The 20,646-nt window shown below is 33.6% G+C and overlaps 1 protein-coding gene across 1 annotated transcript in view; it reads left to right on the top strand.

The window, feature by feature from the left end:
• Window positions 1-20,646, top strand: part of Smp_165820 (putative dynein heavy chain) — a gene marked incomplete at both ends in the record, with an annotated part of 95,771 nt that overhangs the window by 38,604 nt on the left and 36,521 nt on the right. Inside the window, 12 exons of the mRNA XM_018789135.1 lie at window positions 775-1,044; window positions 2,314-3,374; window positions 5,225-5,432; window positions 6,765-6,926; window positions 8,735-8,959; window positions 10,615-10,787; window positions 11,514-11,880; window positions 14,237-14,431; window positions 15,061-15,247; window positions 16,251-16,450; window positions 18,445-18,793; window positions 18,835-18,927. Of these exons, the coding sequence (XP_018654608.1) occupies window positions 775-1,044; window positions 2,314-3,374; window positions 5,225-5,432; window positions 6,765-6,926; window positions 8,735-8,959; window positions 10,615-10,787; window positions 11,514-11,880; window positions 14,237-14,431; window positions 15,061-15,247; window positions 16,251-16,450; window positions 18,445-18,793; window positions 18,835-18,927 (3,490 nt within the window). The remainder of the gene's footprint in view (window positions 1-774; window positions 1,045-2,313; window positions 3,375-5,224; window positions 5,433-6,764; window positions 6,927-8,734; window positions 8,960-10,614; window positions 10,788-11,513; window positions 11,881-14,236; window positions 14,432-15,060; window positions 15,248-16,250; window positions 16,451-18,444; window positions 18,794-18,834; window positions 18,928-20,646) is intronic.

The following is a 20,646-nucleotide window of genomic DNA, read 5'->3' as shown; positions in this document are numbered from 1 at the left end:
AAATTGATTCCCATCCTTGTACTATTAAATAAAGGATCTCTTAGATTAACATTTTGTCCACCCGTATTTCTTGGGCTTTTTCGCAACCATGACAAATAATGTCTGGATAGTAGTAATTACCTCCGCTAATTTCTTGAAACTCTAAGTGTCATCAATCCGATAAAAGATTGACAATTTGTAAGTCTTTCCTCTTTAAACTGGTGTTAAATATGTTCCAAGGCTGTGATTCTACCAACAGTCGATGATTTTTCATTATCGCTGATCCTTTTATTGGATAAAAATAATTAAAACTTGTTTGCTTTATTGAAGTTAATCGCACACTATAGATAAATATTATCATTTCTCTTCTGGCTACATTCTAATGATATTTAAAAACTAGCCATGAGTTTATGTGTATTCTTAAAAGAATCAGAATGGTAGCTTTGAAATATATTTGTCTCGCAGATGATTGGTAAATTACGTTTTTAGTCTCTCTCTCTCTCTTTCTCTATGCAATTATTAGTTAAAGTATTAATCACGTGCCGCAATCGTAAGATTTAGGAAGATTAAAGAGACGTTACGAAATAAACGTTAAAATACATTTTGATCTTATTATTTATGTCAACGTTATGGGTTGATGTGCCTTGGAAGTTTGTTGTCCCATTAATGTGGAAAACTGACAGTCAGGTCTCATCATTTTCAGTGGTAAGAGATTAATCTTTGAGAGAATTATGATAAAATATTTCACTATAAACTGAAAGAGTTCCTTAACAAGTAATTATTTAACTTGAATAGGATTTACGCGAAATGGAAGTAAATGTTGACTTACAACTTGGGCCTATTGAAGAATCTTATTCTCTACTGGCTAAACATTCAATTCCAGTTGATAAAGAAGAAACTGATAAAGCAGATACTTTGCGCTATGAATGGGACAAATTGTGTAAACAAATGCTAGACGTACAAAATCAGTTAGTTGATGTTCAACCAGAATTTCGCAATAATTTATTAGAAAATATAACGACTTTTAATGAAAATTGTTCAACATTCTACGACGATTATGATAAAGTAAGTGGGTGAAAATCACGTGAACTATACCTTTGTAAGTGTCCCTTGATGAAAGGATAACATTTTAAGTTACATATTTTAAACTCATGTCTTTATCAAAATTTCTTAGCCAAAATTTTATTTTGTGCATCAAGCTCAAGGTTCATTAAAGTTTATGTATGACTGTAAAACGTAACTAACAGGAATTTTTTCGGATCAGGCATTCATCCTTGATAGAACAAACCAAAAGGGTCTGTTCTATAGTGCAAAATATTTTTGTCCTTTATGGCAGTCATGCACTGACCATTTAAAAAAATCAATAATTACATCTACTTATCTTTAGGGAAATATCTTGAAATGAAGTTCTTTCATTCATGAAAGCCATTTTTGACCAAAACGGCCATAATTTGTAAAGTTGAAGTTCACATAAAAATATTTCAATTAATTAAGAACCAATAAATTGATATCTTAAAATAAGATGGGCCGATCCATTATTAAATATACATCATCATGACATTAGTTGACAAAAACGTTTACAACTGAAGATAATCAGAAAACAATTCTTATGAATTTTACCTCTTACTAGAACTAGACCCATCTAGATATTTGGACATTTGTTTAGCTTTAGGAATAATACTGCGCACGACTAGATTCAAAATTATTTTCTTGTTGTTGAGGTGAAGAAACAGTCCAAGAATTTTTGAACTATCTCACATACGTGCTACAACTTTATCAATAATCTGAAAAATAATGACGTAAAGGTAATAGAGAGTACATGCTTGCTAATAAAATGTTCCTTCAATTATAATACTGTTTCATTCTAACTGTAGCTGTCAAACGCTTTATACATACTAAACAACTTCTTGGAGTCGGGTATTAACCTAGGTTCATATCATTGCCGATATGGCTATAGTCTAGTCTCGTTTGATCTTTATATGCAATCCTAACTGAATAAAGCAGTTTGTAGTGATAGATACATGTTATGACGAGACTAGTTATATATATTCTTCAAAACTCCTCACATATAATTGGAAAAATATCAGTCAGATCTTACCATCAATAATAACATCAATGTAATTTATGCTACTTTTTAAAAGAGCCGCTTCTACACTTTTGTTATCTGACTGATCTTTTTTAAAGAAATAGTCTATTTTCTTTGAAGTAAGTTGAGAAAAACAGAAAAAACATAGTCGAGAATGAATTCTGTTTTTTTTTCAATAGGCTGTTTTTTTCGAATTACTGTACATAAGATGTTCTTTTTCGTTTCAAACTTGAAAAAACCGAAATAAGGTTGGACCAATGGTTAGAGGCATACCACCACGAGAAGCATCTGATCGTCTTATTATATTTCAAAATCGTTTTGATAATCTTTATCGAAGTTATATCACTTATAGTGCAGGTGAACAACTTTTTGGACTGCCTATTACAGAGCACAGTCGGTTATATGACATTAGAAAACAATTAAACCTTCTACAAAAACTTTACTTATTATATAACAGTGTTTTGAACAAAACAGCTGGCTATTATGACATACCATGGTCCGATGTTAAAATTGATGTGATTTCTCAAGAACTGCAAGACTTTGAAAATCGCTGCCTTAAATTACCAAAAGCTTTACGTGAATACCCGGCATACGATGATTTGAGGCAGACGTTGGCTAATTTTTACCAGATCACCCCATTGTTAGAGTTAATGACTAATCCAGCAATGCGTGAGAGACATTGGAAACGCTTGGCTACATTAACTGGACGATCATTCAATGTTGACGATAGTGAGTTTACTTTGCGAAATATACTAGAAGCTCCTTTACTTGAACACTATGACGACGTTGAAGATATTTGTATATCAGCTATTAAAGAGCAAGATATTGAGCGGAAATTAATCAATTTAAAATCTGAATGGAGTGCACAAGAATTTAAATTTGTTCAATTTAAACATCGCGGCGAATTGTTGCTAAGAGGTGACCACACTTTGGAATTGATTAATTTAATGGAGGACTCGTTGATGGCCCTTGCCTCTCTTTTAAGTAATCGCTACAACGCACCATTCCGCAAAGATATACAAAATTTCATCTCACGTTTGTCAAATTCCAACGAAATTATTGAACAATGGTTGGCAGTTCAAAATTTATGGATTTATCTTGAAGCAGTTTTTATTGGCGGTGATATAGCACGTCAACTTCCACAAGAAGCTAAACGCTTCTCGAATGTAGATAAATCATGGTGTCGCATTATGCAAAGAGCTCATGAGACAACTCATGTTTTAACATGCTGTGTTGGTGATGAAATGCTTAGCCATCTATTACCACATCTAATGGAACAGTTAGAATTATGTCAGAAAAGTTTGACTGGGTGAGTCTCATCTTTGATTTAAACAATAACTTAGTTTGTAACTTTAAGAGAGTTTGATTATATCTAGTTTTTTAAAATTAACACCACAAAATTTTTCATTTTTGCACATTTTCATAACCTTTCTTAGTCAGAAAACGTTAGGTCATCATTTGTAGTGTATTCAAAGCGATTATCACTAACATTGATATTTTGTGCAGTACCTTAAACGGTTGCAAACATCTACGAATGGTTAAGTGACTGAAGTTTAACTGAATCCCACTGCCCCTCTTGAGACCATAGGTTGCCGATCAAGGGTTTCTGAGTCTATCGGTTCTGGACTTTTCTTACAAGTTATTGCCTCGTGTTATTATTTGACTCAACGTCTGCTTCCATTTCCTTGCTTTGTATTTTCTTTGGTTAGCCTCTGTTTCTTCTCGCTTTAGGATTGAAAGTTGGAATTCGCTTTGTGATTCAGTTAAATGGTTTTCGTAAAGTGTGTCTTTACTCAATTACCACCTCAACTGACACTTGATATGTTTTCTACCAGAGTAAATTGTTGCTAATAGTCTATTGCCGATAGATCTTGAGTTGTTTACAAATACCTGTAATTTTTTGATAATGGTGGTGATCGTTGCCATAGTTTAAACTCAGCACAATAGGAGCGTTTTAATGTTGAGAATTTCGACTTTGGTTTGGATGATAGTTGTTTTGATTTTCAGATATTCTTCAGTTGTAATAATCACCTTGTTGAAGTTATTGCTTCTTTAATCCCTTTCAAATTGTTCTTCATAGTAATTTTGTGTTCTTCTAGTAGATCTCGTAGGGCTTGAAACTTGTTACTGGGATATATTTTGAACTCGTTGAGCCCGTAAGCATATATATATATATATAATTAAGTGATTTCATTGAGACAGCGATGAAGTTATATCTCGTTGAATATGTTATCCATAATATGCAGTATTTCATCGCGAATCACAAACAAACGTGTATGAAATAATGACCTATATCTCATGAACGTTTTTCAATCCTATAAAAATGATTTATTGTTTCCCAGTGTGTTTGTTCATACTTATCTGGATAATATTATGAGTGCCTTTAGAAAACAAACCATTATATTCTAAGTCTGTTTACAAATGTTTTATCGATAACTTGCTTTCATATTTAAAAAAACATGTATGTTGTTGAAGCAAACCAAAAACTTTGTCTATATCCATTTCTAAAAAATACATTTTAGCCTCAGATGGAAATACTTCGATTTAAATTGGGGATACAATCATAGCAATGTTTTTCCGTTGCTTAGCAGCAAAATAGACTGCTCAATCTACGCTTTAATTTATACTTGTATAAAGGTATGTAGTTTGCGTAAGTAAAAAGAAATTAGTTAAAGTAACGAAATAAAGCAGTCTTGAAAATAGATTTCAACATGAGGAATGTGGAAATACATTTTTATTTCTAAGTGGCGAATAGAAATATAAGAGTGAGTAACTGAATTCAAACTTTAATAGATAACCCATAAACTGTTCCTGCAAACGGTATCGAGATCAACCCTTAAAAAACCGTTAGTCTGTTATTCATTTGACCATTTTTCAGCGGTATTAAGAAACTATTGCTGAGATTGAGTATTTTAGTTCATCCAACATTGAGTTCTCAAACGATTCTTGTCACCCTAACCAATTTTCGTTCTCTAATGTTGTTCAGGCATAATGTAGTTTTAGTGAGAATTTGTAGTTTGTACTACATCACACTGTAGATTATTTCAGTCTAATCTTGAGACCGATTTGATTATCAGACTGCAGGTTCATATCCAAAAAAGCAAATGAATTTCGATTTTATTGACCAATAATATGCATTTTTCAAATGGTTACTTCCAGTTATTTGGAAAAGAAGCGTCTTCTCTTTCCTCGATTCTTTTTTGTTTCTGATCCAACTCTGCTGGAAATTCTGGGTCAAGCATCAGATCCTCATACGATACAAGCACATTTACTTTCTGTGTTTGATAACATTAAAAGTGTGAAGTTTCATGAAAAACAATATGAAACGATTTTGACCTGTTACTCACAAGAAGGCGAGGTATTAGAGGTGAGCTTATTTGTTTTACTTATGAGTAGTGTAAAACGCTTTTGGATAATTAGTTACCGTCGTCTGAATATGCATCTCAAAGCCGAATAAATAGAGTTTAACATTGCCTTAGTTAATTATTATGCGAGAAGTTAAAATCGAGAGGGACACGCATGACATTGATCACCACCCAGTGATCAATCAATTATGATTACATCTCAGTCCTATAGGAGGTCGGTCGCGACCCGAGTAGCTCAGTGGTAACGTCTCTGACTACGAAGCTGAGTGACACGGGATCGAATCCGTCAGGGAGCATCAGTTCCCTCAAGATTACAGGTACACCTTGCTGATGAGTGCCAAGTAGCACGAAACCCGGGTTCAGGATTTCCTGTTGACCACCTCCAACCACTATCTTATCTCAACATAGTGCACGCAGTGTCGAGCCACCTAGACTAGTGGCCACATCGCAACTTGATCGATAGCATTCGATCAGCACTAAGAAGGACTTGACACTCATGACATTGATCACCACCCAGTGATCAATCAATTGTGCTTTCACCTTCTCTATTACTATACTATTTATCTCTTGAGTTTACTTAACCAATCATGTTGACCGACCTAATGATGGCGAATAATAATTAAATTTGTAACACTTTCTCCAATATGATATTTATAAAGTTAAACCTTGGTCATGATTATACTGAAGTTAGAAGTCAGTTAGTTGCAAGGTGAAGCATCCCATAGAACATAAAGAGTTTTTTTGTGGCCCGTAAATCTGATTTCGATTTGATCGAACGTTGATGTTAACGAAATATACATCCCGGCTCCCCTCGTATATAATTATCAACTTAATTCGTGGTAAAGAGTAACGAAATTAAATGAGTCAAATACGAGAATGAATTTTGGATACATATATTTCATAAATTCGTTGATCCAGACAGTCAGAGAAACAAACTAGAGAAGACAAGTGTGCCAACTTCTTTTGATAAAGCGTGACTTAATCTTTATAGCCAGACAAAAGTAAGCTAGAGACATGTGATGTAAAAGATAATCGATGGACACAAGCTCCTATAAAAACCGTCATGGTTATAGTTGACAAGATAAAAATGTGACTCAAGAAGAATAAACATGCTGATCTGTCAGGAAGCTAGAATAATCTGTGTGAGTTTAACATAGTACTAGACGCTACAGTCTTCCGAGTCCGTCAACGTCAATTTACTCATACCCAATATCTGATTGACTAGTTATTTAATATATAGAAATCAATGAAGGTGTAAGAGGTATATCAATGTCACTATAGTTTTATCACTTAATCGGGGATTACTTATTTCATGCTGTATCTTTTCTATGTAGTTAGAGCATCCAGTAAAAGCTGAAGGACATGTAGAAGTTTGGTTAAATAAATTATTGAAAGAAGCGCAGTTTTCATTACATCAAATAATAAGAGAAGGCTATAAAGTAGCAATGGATGATGATGTAAATATATTAGAATTTCTTGCAACATTTCCTGCCCAGGTTAGTGTCACTTGTGTATTATTTTAATATATGGCGTTTCATTTATATTTGTTGATTTTATGTTCCAGCCTTTAACCGCCTTTAATTTACTCAAAAAACTATAAGCGAAAAATATCTAGTACGTTTTCTCCTGCCTACTACTACACCTATCAGCATCGCACATCGCGGTAAGCTGTCGTTGAACACGTTCAGCACATGTTGTAATGACCTTAGTCTATAAAGATTTACAAAGTTATCAACTACCTGACATCTGTAAAATAATCAACCTCTTTTCTAAATTTCGATTGTGTAGTGAGAAATCGGCACTAAATGAACTCAATGCAGTTACATCAACTCTATATTTAGTCAGTACACAATGTTTAACCTTAGCACTACTCGCTCAGAGGTTCCATCTTACCGCAGCAATCCTTCGAAGAAATCTATAATCAAATACTAATAGCTGAAACATATAATCTACCTTTCCGAGTCATTTTTCGTAGAATGAAGGTACGTAGAGCTGACTATTATTCAGTATACTTGCTCTTTGATAGACAGACGTATATTACTTCGATTCCCTGACGAACAGTAATTGCTTTTTGCAGTTTACATGAAAGTTCTATATAAGATCCTACACAACCATTAATATTTGATTCAAGAACCTTCTGAAGATCATTATACCTTTTAAGCACAATTTTAAATAATAGACATTGACATAAGGCTTATCGGTTGATGGAGTAAAATATCGCCTAGAAACTAAGTAGTATAACTGCAATCAGTCATAAATATATAAACTTACATAACCAAGTCAATAAATTCATGCCAACTTTCGAAACCTGCTTGGTTTTTTCTAGTTTACTGTTAACGAGAACTATTATCATTAACACGAAGGCAACCGAATGAACTCCTCTGAAACCTAACACTAAATGGTCTTTGTCCCTTTTATGCAATGGGACGGTCAGTGATCGAGACAAGTTAGCTCCAATTATTTCCATTTTCCAAGCTTTAATAATTTTTTTTTCAAAGACCATCATCCATGAAGGTTCCCCTAATTATTCAAGTTTGTGCCGTCGTTCTTTCTTGAACCAGACATTGGCTACTACTCAGTGATTAGATAGTGTAAATATCTTAGTCCTTCAGGAGGCAAGTTGCTACATGTGCAACTCATTAGAAACGTTCTTCACTGTGATCTTATTAGACGTTAGTTCAAATCCTATGGAGAACATTAGTCGTCTCAATATTATCGATGCGCCTTGGTGTGCATCGGCTAGAGTCAAGCTAGGGTCCAAAGTTTGATAAATGAAAGCTTATAACTAACTTGCAGTTGCTCAGAACGATAGGCAACCACATTTCTGAAACAGCTTTGATTTCCAGTTTACCAAAAATATCAGACAAGCTGGATTTCTATCACACCACACTAAATATTTCCGCATACCTATAAAAGGGACATAATATTATATTGCTTACTTCATGACCAAATATAAAATAAGGGTTTGATTTTCCGTAATATGGAGCTGTTACAACAACATATGGAGGGATTATTTCCAGGATTCAAAGAAACGTCTCCCTTAAAGATAGTAGGCAACCTGAAAATATTGAAATTACTTCATTGAATTTGCTGGTTTCCGGATTATTTCAGGAAATCGGCGAGGTCTACGGTACTGTCTGAAGTACTTTTTCTACAGAATACTGTTTAAGAGATGTTGGCAGAGCTAAACTAATGTTTAATACTAATATATGGTTATCATGTTTCAGATTCAATTATTTATCAATAGTTTTAGGGTTGTAATATTAGTGATTAAACTTTCCTCTGACCTCTACTTTGCCTTTAGGTCGGACTATTGGGTATTCAATTTATCTGGACAAGAGATTCAACTAACGCACTAAAAGAAGCCAGACATAATAAAAAGATTATGCAAACAACTGATCATGAATTTGGTCGTCTACTAAACTTGCTCATACAGCAAACTACACAAAACTTAACGCAAGTGGAACGAACTAAATTAGAGACATTAATCACCATACATCTTCATCAAAAAGATATTTTCTCATCATTAGTAAGTACAGTTGATACACTATTGTATGTCTATTCATAAGCTTAACATTATACACAACATTTATCACAAAAGATCAAGATTTAAATGTCTATCTCTTCAATGTTTACATTAAAAACCACCCTTGCCAACCACTGATGTTAAATTTCTTCGATATACAAACAGTATAAAACTTTAAAAAATTACCGACTGTTCTAATACGACGGTCAGATTAATTTAGATTCGTCTGGATGAAGATTTACAGTTACAATTGAGATGTGCTGGATCTGTAAACTAACAATATGACTATATAGTGTTTTAATTACTCTTATTGACTAAGAAAAATTAGTGATGTGTAACTGATTTCTGATTATTCATTTAATATAAACATATATGCTATATTTTTACTCGACATTATATAGAAACCTTTGAAATTCAGTAAGTATGGGTTTAATTCATGAAATCAGGCTTGATGCTTTAAACTTCTCTGGTGATTTCGATTAGGTTAAAGAGGAGGGGTCACAAACATAACGAGATGTCGTTTCTGATTGCGCATTCGTTGCCATGACCGAACATTACACAGATCATAAGCATACAATTGTAGATTTTAACGTCATAACTATAAGACCTTAACGCATACAATTTAATGATAAAACTGCGTATACACTGATTTCAGATATTCACCACCTAGCAGATATTGACAGTTTTTTTAATAATTTTAAAGAACTGTCAGATTTGTGTTTGCGAAGAGTAAAACAGTTTTCAATAGCTATATTTTTCCCCATTTATTAAACTTCAGGTGTTGTCATATTTTTAGTGGAGCCATTAAATAATAAGTCAGACTTAATTACTTTCATGAATCTTATTTATTCTGAATAAGGGTTTATCTATTCGATACGGCTACTGTCTTATCTGAATGATGGTTTATATCTTTGCATATTCTCAATCTTTTATCTGTCATATCACTTAGTTTTACATGCTTCCGTTGATTTTTTTAGTTGAATAAATATTCAATCTCATTTACTTGAATTCTTGGTTGACACTAACTGAAATGAATTATACAGATGACTTTTTACGTCATCTCTATTCGTCGCATTCAGTGGTAGCTACAAAATATCTAAATTGAAAATAATAATTAGCTAAAAGAACTGATGGTATTATGAGAATGACACATATTCAGTATGTTATTTAAACAAGATTTTCATAGTTCTCAATATCAAAAATAACATTTTAAATGCCTTGCTATTTAAACTCTGATACTTGAAATTAGCCATCAACCTGTATGCATTTTCCATGCATAAAATGATCAATTTAACTTCGGGAAGTTTATTCAAATCTTGTGTGGCTAAATTTATTTATTTCATTGTAATTTGCCGAATTCCAAGATCGATTCATTGAACTGTATGCAAAGAAATTTATGTTGAACCATGAATTTATTCTGTTCCTCTTGGATAATCAGTGTTATGTAAATCATTTCTTAAATCGTACGAAATCTTCTCAAAATCATCTAATTTAAAGAAATATACAAACAGAACTCTTTTTATCATTACTCCTCTAAGTCATACTTTATAGAACTAAACCGTTGCATAATGTTCAAATGTAAAATACTCATTTGATATTATTCTTACTATCGCATAGTTTTGGATAAATAACAGCTTCCATTTGATTGACTGTTTTAGGTTAAAGACCGTATCAAATCACCAACAGATTTTGATTGGCTTAAACAAACACGTTTCTACTATTTAGAAGATTCAGATGTATGTCTAATTTCAATTACCGACGTAAATTTCATTTATCAAGATGAATTTATCGGATGCACAGAACGACTGGTTGTTACACCACTTACAGATCGGCAAGTTTTCTTGACATGAATGGTTTTTGATAATATAATTTTTGTAATATCCCAGTGAGTAGAAAATTGTATTTCTGACGTTTCGTGACCACTTATTTAGAGTAAATGCATAACCGAAATAAAATTAACACACGTATAAATAGTATGAAGGAAACAATGCAGAATATTTTCAGTACTATCAAAACCATAATAGGTCTGAGCATATCAATGTCAAGTTATTTTTGCTGTAGCTAATTTTTAATCCCATATCATTGTATTGATTTGTGCGTCAGAAGGTGGGTGTAAAAAATGTATACGTTGGTAATATGAAGTAGTGCTGTTGAAATTGAGTGTATGTATGAGTGCAGATTGAGTGGAAAATAAATTAGGTCAGATGTGTTTGTTTGGATAAACAGTCCAGGTTGGATGAATATTCAGGCCTTCTTTCTTATTGAGGGCGGAGGGATTTAGCATTACGTGAAACGCTTCAACTACTCGCCTCTCTTCATAGTTTGAAAATCCTTGCATGTACTCCTATTGCTAATTTAACCAGTAAATTTTCCAGTTCTACAGGACTATCAGGAGATCTTTTTGTGTAACTTATGTTTTCCTTGTCTATAAATATAAATATAAATATAAAAATTAAACATGGTAAAGCGCATAAATGATTTTTTTCGTTATTCACTAATCCATATTGACTAACAAGTTATATATCCTTTTTCGTTTGTATTATCTTCAAATTTATAGATGTTATATTACACTTGCACAAGCGATTGGTATGTCGATGGGTGGTTCACCAGCTGGACCGGCAGGAACTGGTAAAACAGAAACAGTGAAGGACATGGGTAGATGTTTAGGAAAATACGTCATTGTATCAAATTGTTCTGACCAGATGGATTTTCGTGGTTTAGGCAGAATATTCAAAGGTTTAGCACAATCTGGTTCTTGGGGGTGCTTTGATGAATTTAACCGTATTGAACTACCTGTGTTGTCAGTAGCCGCTCAACAGATTGCTATCTTATTAACATGTAAAAAGGAGCGTAAACCTCAGTTTGTGTTTACAGATGGTGAAACTATAACTATGAATCCACAATTCGGAATATTCTTGACCATGGTATGAATATCTTGTATAAGCCACCTTTACATATTTGTCACTTGCAAATACTCTTAAGTTGACTAAGCTTTAGTTTTGAACATTTTGATCAATAGTTGTGTTGTAAGTCAAGATCATTTAAATATTCTAAATGAGAGGTGAATTATGTTAATTGGAGAACAGGAAACTGGAATTCAACCAATAGAAACAATATGAATACAAGGGATTTTCTTAATTGAAAGTAATTTCAATAAGCTCATATACTTTTAGCTCCCCAGCTTATCAGTAATATTTGTCATAGTCTACTGGTTCATAACAGATTTAAATATATTAATTATCTATCGACCTAGTGTTTTTAACTTCGAAAACATTAATTTAACTCACAGGTAATAATGCATGCAAACTGTTTCATTTTGTTTTAATATTTGTCAGTAATAAAATAAATTAAAAAGCTTCTAGCTCAAGTCGAAGATAAACATGGACTGAACCTTCATTTTCATTTGCAACTGACCTGACTTGGTACTAGTGTACCTCTGCAGAATACTTCACAATTATTCGTCTTATTGCTAGTGTTTTGTAGTAATATCAATAAAAGCTTGAGCAATAGTTTAAAAAACTGTTTAGTTAATTTCAGATAGTGTGACTCGCTAGACCGAATGAGTATTAGTTTTTATTGGAACTATTATAAAAATTCATATGTCCATTGTTAATTCAAACACTATGTTAGATATGAATATTCAGGAACTATTTACTTCTAGATACTATAGAACGGGATCATATTGCTTCAACTTAGTTGAAGCTGCTGTAAGAGAATTATAAAGTAAAAGAATATAGAGTAATTTTGAGAATCAAATCGACACACTTCATATTTTGTACAGTACTTCTGAGGTTTTAATGCTTATGCGGAATTTCTAAGATTCTCTATGTTTAATAAACGACGAGTTTTCTCATGGTCACAAAGAACTGAAGCATTTATCGTACATTTTTGTCGTCATCTACCTTTGGTGCTTTCATGTACATACCAGATGATTGGTCTTGTATCAAGCTATCTTCTATTAGGTATAGTATACAGAAACAACATGTCTAAATGTTGAGCTCACTTGGGATCGGATGAATTGTTCCCTGAAAGTCAGTTCGGTAGATTTGCTACTGTTTTTATTCACCTTATCAGTTTTGTCATATTGTACTAACAAACTCGACGAATTCAAGATAACTCTCAACAACAGGTTCCAAGTCTTACACGATCTACCGAAAGAGCAACAAACTACTACGGAGGACAATTGGAAAGGGATCAAAGAAGCACTAACTTCAACGTGTCACGAGGTTCTGGGTCGCAAGAAGCATCATCATAAGGAACGGATCGCTATAGGAACCCTGGACAAGATTGAAGAAAGAAAGAACAAGAAAATAGCAAAAAACAACAATCAAACATGAGCAGAGAAAGTCAAAGCGCAAACAGACTATACAGAAGTAAACAAACAGGTGAAGAAGAGCAATAAAGCCGACAAACAGAAATACATGGGCGAACTAACACTGATGGCGGGAAACGCCGCAGAGAAGAGAATATGAAACAACTATATGATACAACGAAGAAACTAGCAGGGAGATATAGCAAACCGGAGAGACCAGTCAAGGACAAAGAAGGAAAGACAATCACGGAGATTCAAGAACAGAGGAAAAATGGGCAGAATACTTCGAGAAACTGCTGAAAAGCATCCTTGATGAACAAGGAGGATCTGATGCAGATGAAAAGGCGAGGATTGATAGATCAAGGACCGCATTCTTACAATCGAAGAACATATGGAACTCAAAACAACTGTCAACTAACTTTAAAGTGAGAATCTTCAATACGAACGTCAAGAGAGTCCTACTGTACGGATCTGAAACGTAGAGAACTACTACATCCATCGTCAAGAAGGTACAAGTATTTATAAACAGTTGTCTACGCAAAATGCTCAACATTCATTGGCCAGATACTATCACCAACAGCGTTTTATGGAAGACGAAAAACCAGCTTCCAGCTGAAGAGGAAATTAGGAAAAGACTTTGGAAGTGGATCGGAAATACTTTGAGGAAATCACCAAACTACATCACGAGGCAATTTCTAACTTGAAATCTGGAAGAGAAGCGGAAAAGATGAAGGCCAAAGAATACATTACCCCGGGAAACAGAGGCAGATATGAAAAGGATGAATAACAACTGGAAAGGATTGCCCAGGACAGGATTGGATGGATAATACTGGTATGGGGCCTATTCTTCTCCACGAGGGGTAACAGGCGTAAGTAAGTAATGTTGGTGAAATTTGGTGTTTTCATACATTTAAGGAAAAATAGGTGGTTAGATATTCACAAATACTTTTGTATGTCATTATGTCTAGAATCCTGGTTATGCTGGACGACAGGAATTGCCTGAAAATTTGAAAATTAACTTTCGAACAGTAGCAATGATGGTGCCTGACAGACAAATCATTATACGTGTTAAACTTGCATCATGTGGCTTCATTGAAAATATTATATCAGCACAAAAGTTTTATACATTATATAAATTGTGTGAAGAACAGCTGAGTAAACAGGTAGGTAGATTTCTTTATAGACAATATAAATATAAATTAAGTTTTCGGTGGATTATTAAATATTACTCAACGTTTAAGGAATGATATGCTATGTATACACCGTAAGTGACCCTTTCAATTTAGCTATGTACTGTACAGTTCATGCATTTACGAACTCTTGCGAATAAAAGCAAACGAGTTTTTCATCAACTGTACACTCAGGTCAAACGATTATTATCTCCACTGCTCTGTCATTACATTTGTTCATTATGAAGTTTGAAAACCATGTATTTTAAATTATGGTGAAAATCCTTTTCAGTTACACGCGATTTATTTGGTTTAAATAAATTTATCATCTGTCAAAACTCTAGTTGAATGAAAAATATTTACAATAAACTTTCCACAGATTAGCATTGTAAAACTTATGGACAGTTTTATTTCAAATGTTTATACTTTTCCTTTGTCCATTTGAAACACTGAATTGACAAACTACCGTTAATACATTGGTCTTTTGAACGGAGACCCCACCATTGCCTGTATTTCTGGTCTCTCTCCATCTGTTTGTTTGTTTATCTTTCTCTCTCCGCTTCATTTTCGTTATGACAATACTCTGACAACTATCAACTTTTTTTTTAATTTCCCTAATTCAGATTCATTATGACTTTGGACTACGAAATATTCTTTCCGTGTTACGTACTCTGGGCGCAGTAAAACGTGCCAATCCGAATGATACGGAATTCGAAACAGTAATGCGTGTATTGCGTGATATGAATCTCAGTAAATTAGTTGGACCTGACGAACCACTGTTTTTATCGCTGCTTGATGACCTATTTCCTGGTATGTGTTTTTAACTCAATCTCGATTCCTCGGTTTGTCACACTATTATTTGGATTCATAAAAAAGTCACATAAAAACCGATTAAATTAATGATGAGATTGCTTGTCATGTTCAAACGTACAACAGACAGGAAGGGAAACTAACGAATCAGTCTAAGCTCACTAAAAATGGTCTTATTTAGGTATAAGGATAATTTTCAATTGTTTAAGCCGACTCGTTTAGATACAGGCTAACTTTAACGCACCTATGTCGTACACAAAAATTCATCCGTTGAGTGACATAATGAATCTAGCATTAAGAAAATTCTCAAAGGTCGATTTTATGGAACATTAACATTTCGTAAATCCCTTCCTTATGAAAATTTGCGAATAATAGTTATCCGTCTAGAGGTTAATCTCAGCAGTTTTTATATTAATGTATATATCTGTTGATCGAGTAATTTTGAAGCCAGTGTAGTAAAAATCTCAACATACATGTGTACTTTATTAATAGTCATTCGGTTAGAAATAATTAACAAGGGTTCGTAGGTTTGACATTTTTATCTCTTGGTCAATGAATTTTTGTATGATTATTTGACTAAAAAAACTTGATCAACAGTGATACAACTGGCATTATTATATTTCTACTTCAGAAAGAAGTTGGTGTATACATTTTAGAAAATCTAGTAACTGCTCGGTTGGAGAAAAAGGTACACGAACATCTAAACTATGTGAATGTTTTTACTGTTTTAGATATTATTAACCAGGTGTTGATAAATGCAAACTTCAACCATATGGATTCCTTCTATCAATATTTACTCTTACAAAAATTCTTCTAAAACCCTAGGACTAATGGAACGGAAATTAAACTAACAATGCCTTTGGATGACATTTTTAATATACTTAAGATTCTTTTGTAGACTTTGAACTGAAATTTGAGACATCCATTTTGCAGCTTCTGATATCAAACCACTTAACTTCGTTTACAAACTGCTATAAATTAGATTTTCCTTCTTTTATTAAAGGTATTTCATTAGATAAAGGTGGCTATCCAGAGCTTGAAAAAGCTATAAAACAAAATCTAGAAGAATCAAATTTAATTGTTCACCCTCCATGGTTTCTTAAAGTTATACAATTGTATGAAACTCAACGTGTTCGTCACGGTATGATGACGTTAGGACCATCAGGTACCGGTAAAACTTGTTGTATTCAAGCTTTGATGAAGGTACGTCATTACAACTTTTTCTCAACATTCTTACATTATTAGCTTATCCCCGAACGTTCATTGATGTGTAATACAGTATTAGTGAATCAAAAATCTTTGTGTATAGCTCATTGTTTTTTATTCACATTAAGGGGAAGCTGGTAGCTAATGTTGAATCAGATCAATTAAATCTGTTGTACGCACAAATTAGGTTATGTCTAAATGTTTTGTTTTTCTTTCTGTAAATAGATTGCTTTAATATGAAGGCAGTAATGTGATCAAATTCGTTTATGTTATCTAAACTTTTTTAAGTCACAAAACAAATCAATTTAAATTAACACATACTGGTTATTAAATTTTGCCCAAATATGATTGAAACTAAACTACTCATCATGAGATTATAAAAAAGATCCCATGGTTAATTCTTGTGAGTAGCTGAGTGTATGAAATAATGGTCTGAAAGTTTATTCTATTTTATTTTATTTAAACACATAATTATTGGTACAAGGAAGCACCAGTTACATATGCGCCACACAAATCTCATTTGATTTGTGTGAGGGCTGGGATACTGCCCAGGTGCCCAAACCGAAGCAGGTGGTTTTCTTAGGGGGCCACACCCAGAGCCTTTGACCTAAAAGTCTAATCCACAAGGCGGTGGAGCAACATCAAGGGATGCAGTCCCATGGTTACCGGTGACCAACAATTGATTCATACTCCATTTGTTCCCTCAGGATTCTGGGGCCGATGTGCACCATTGGTTTGGAATGAGGGTTTCCCAACTCCTCTAGGTGGACTCTCTGTGTCCACCAACCCGGTTAAAGTGCCGGACATTCTCTTTTCGTCCTCTCAATTTCGTAAACAACACCTCCACCTCCTGAAGGTAGTGAGTAGGACTTTCCTGTCAGTGGCTGTATACTCTAGGCCATGTGAGAGCATCTCGAGAGGGAGAGCGGACTCTCCCCACTTTCGGCCGTACCAGGGCATTCGGGGGCAAAATCCGCCTGCTGGGAGTGGGATAAAGTAATTTGATCAAGTTAATTTAAAAACTCTTGCTTATTTGGATTTAATGTTTAGCAAAGTATGATAAAGAAGATTATAGTGCACAGGACAGTTTCAAAAGATGACAATGTTAAAATACTTAAACATATGCTTTTGCTTAGCTGTTTGTCAATCAAACATTTACCGTATATTTGATACGTCTTAATATCCATTTGCTGTATATTACTGAATCTCTTTATATTATTGATCAGTTTATATTCTCATTAAATTCAGTCACCATATCCTTCATTCTCCAACTACTTTTGTTCCGTTATTAAATAAATAGGTGTGTCAAAAGTTCGAACCACTTTTTTCCTAGCATAGGTAATACTATCGGTAAATTTGTTATGGTTTACTCGTGACACTGCAGTACACCTGGTCTAAGATCACTCTTTCAGAAGGTTAACACCACGGTGATGACAATAATCAATCATACAGATAATCACTGTAGTTCCAACAGACGAGGATAAAGTAAGTTTAACCAATGATCATCTTAACGAAAAGAAGTAACTTAAACCATTTATGATACTACATTTATCTCAGTTTCTGAATTAGCGTTTTGTTTCGAAAATGCTACTAGAAAAATCCACCCGTTTGGCTTCTAATCACCAATAGTCTTAAACCAGAATGACGTAAAAAAATATTCGGCAAAACAAGTCCACATCATCATATTAGGTCGGCGCCCGCATTTGAATAACATTCTTGCATCCCGTTACATGCAACTGTTAATCTAAAAAGTAATCGCTTATAAATGAGAAATTACACGGAAGTTACTGCATCAAAATTCATTTATACTTCTTAAATCTGTAATAACACCTTTTCAGTTAAATCTAAACTCTCACTCAAAATAAAATCTAATCTGACCCAAAAGCCATTCGTAAACCCTCGGTTTTTCTGAAAGAGTAATGTATTAAAGGATGATGTGTTGTTTTAAATCAGAATTTGAGGAGTTTCATAATTTAATTATTCAAAAACAGGCAATGACTGACTGCTTTGAGCCACATCGTGAAATGCGTATGAATCCAAAAGCGATTACAGCTTCGCAAATGTTTGGACGTTTAGATGTTGCTACAAACGATTGGACAGATGGCATATTTTCCACGCTATGGAGAAGAACATTGAAAGCCAAGAAAGGTGAACACATTTGGCTTATATTAGATGGTCCAGTTGATGCATTATGGATTGAAAATTTGAACTCGGTTCTCGATGACAGTAAACTTTTGACACTGGCTAATGGTGATCGTATTCCAATGGCACCATGTTGTAAGATTATTTTTGAAGTAGACAATGTTGACAATGCGTCACCAGCAACTGTTTCAAGAAATGGTAAGTAGATAAGTTGCATAGCTTTTAGAAGTTCCATAAAGGCTTTAAAACACCTGTTTGTTTAAAATTATTCTTGCGGTCTTTCGTCTATAAAAGTTACCTAAAGGTTGTTAGCTCTTTTATTGATTGTGATAGTATTCATCCATTTCAAATTTTCTATAAGTACAGAACCCCTATAGATAAGTTTTAATGGTGCTAATCATACCACTTATTTAAGTCAAAATAACCTTAGTAATGTGCGATTAACTCGTAATAGACCATGGATCAATGATCAAACATTTTAAACCTCGAGTGCCTAAGGTAAACTGTTACGGATATTTTATTACTTTGTTTCAATTATCATCCTATGAACAACTAACAGTGATCTAAATTATTCTAAATAACTACATAAGATCAAATTGTATGCCCAAGTAAGCAGAAGTTGACAGTCTTATCGAATAGAACAAAACAGAAGTCTTGACTGAATGAAAACGTTGTATGCAATATAGTATTTAGATGAAAATGCTTACAAGCAATATAGACGGCTAAGCTAGAAATAGTAAAGTGTCATTAGTTAAGATAAATCAACAGAACGATTCATTTAAAAAGCCTTTAATTAGAGTGCTCGGCCTATAACCGAGTAAATATTTATGTTCTTTTGAGTACCAGATAAAATATATTGAAAATTCTTGTATAGAGTCCAAAGTTTGTAAAATTTTGAATTTTAAACACTATATTTTGCAGGTATGGTATACATTAGTACAACTACATTAAACTGGGTACCAATACTGCAAGGATGGTTAATGTCACGTGGAAAAAGTGAAGCTGACCAGTTGATGCAGTTATTTAGGGCATCGTTTGAAAGTGTGTACCAATATGCAACTAGGCATTTGAACTTTAAGATGAGTGTTTTAGAAGCATTTGTGATTCGTCAAGCTTGCGATATCCTGAGTGGAATGTTATCTAAGCCAGAAGAAAAGGATTCTCCCTCGGCAAGTCGACAAACATTCTTTATGTTGAGCTTTTATTTATCCTTTTTCTAATAAGTTAAGTACGATGTAATGCCTTAAAAGTTATCTCTGAAGCCATGTCCTCATGGTATTGATGTATAAATCACAAACTTAAAGGATTTGCAGATGCTATTGATATTTCAATGTTCTTTTTCAGTTTTCAAATCATAACCGGCTTTTGATTAATGTTGTATGCACCCTAAGATTTCATCCGCCAATAGTCTTGTTTACATTTGGAAGGTGAATTAAAGAAAACAGTTTCAGTAGCATTAATTTACTGAAGCGTTACTTGTTTACTATAAATAATTCAAGGATTTGTTTAGTACTAAATATAAACACGACTAATGTCTATTTTGTATTTACGCTGCCCGACTAAGTACTGACGTTGTTTTATGTACTTTAACGTGAATGGCTCACATGTGCTATTAAACATGAATGGTCAGATTATATTCCATGCATCTCCGATTAACTGATTGGGGAGAAGTGAATCGTACTTACCTGAGTTTTATTTTACTATACTTCTGTTTCTACTTATTTCCAAAAAACGTTTTCATGATTACATATTTGTTTTAAATACCTGATTGAATATATTCATTTACTTTATATCATTTGGTTATAACATATGCTGAAAAACAGTTAACGGAGATCGACTTATTCGTACTAGTAATTAGTGATTATCTAAAGGCTGTACTTCGACAGGTTGGAATACTAAAACATATTATAGAAAAGAATTCAGGAAGAAAACATTATCGGGTTTTATTTTAAACTTCAGTTAGAAATCAAGATAACAGATAACAATCAACTGACTAACAACTTAAAAATCTAAATGTTAGACGGAATTCTAAACTGTTATGTTTGGGATCC

This window comes from Schistosoma mansoni, chromosome W, assembly GCF_000237925.1.
Source record: "Schistosoma mansoni strain Puerto Rico chromosome W, complete genome".
Taxonomy (NCBI): domain Eukaryota; kingdom Metazoa; phylum Platyhelminthes; class Trematoda; order Strigeidida; family Schistosomatidae; genus Schistosoma; species Schistosoma mansoni.
Note: the sequence above shows the minus strand (reverse complement) of the source record. Positions and strands in the feature narration are given on the sequence as shown.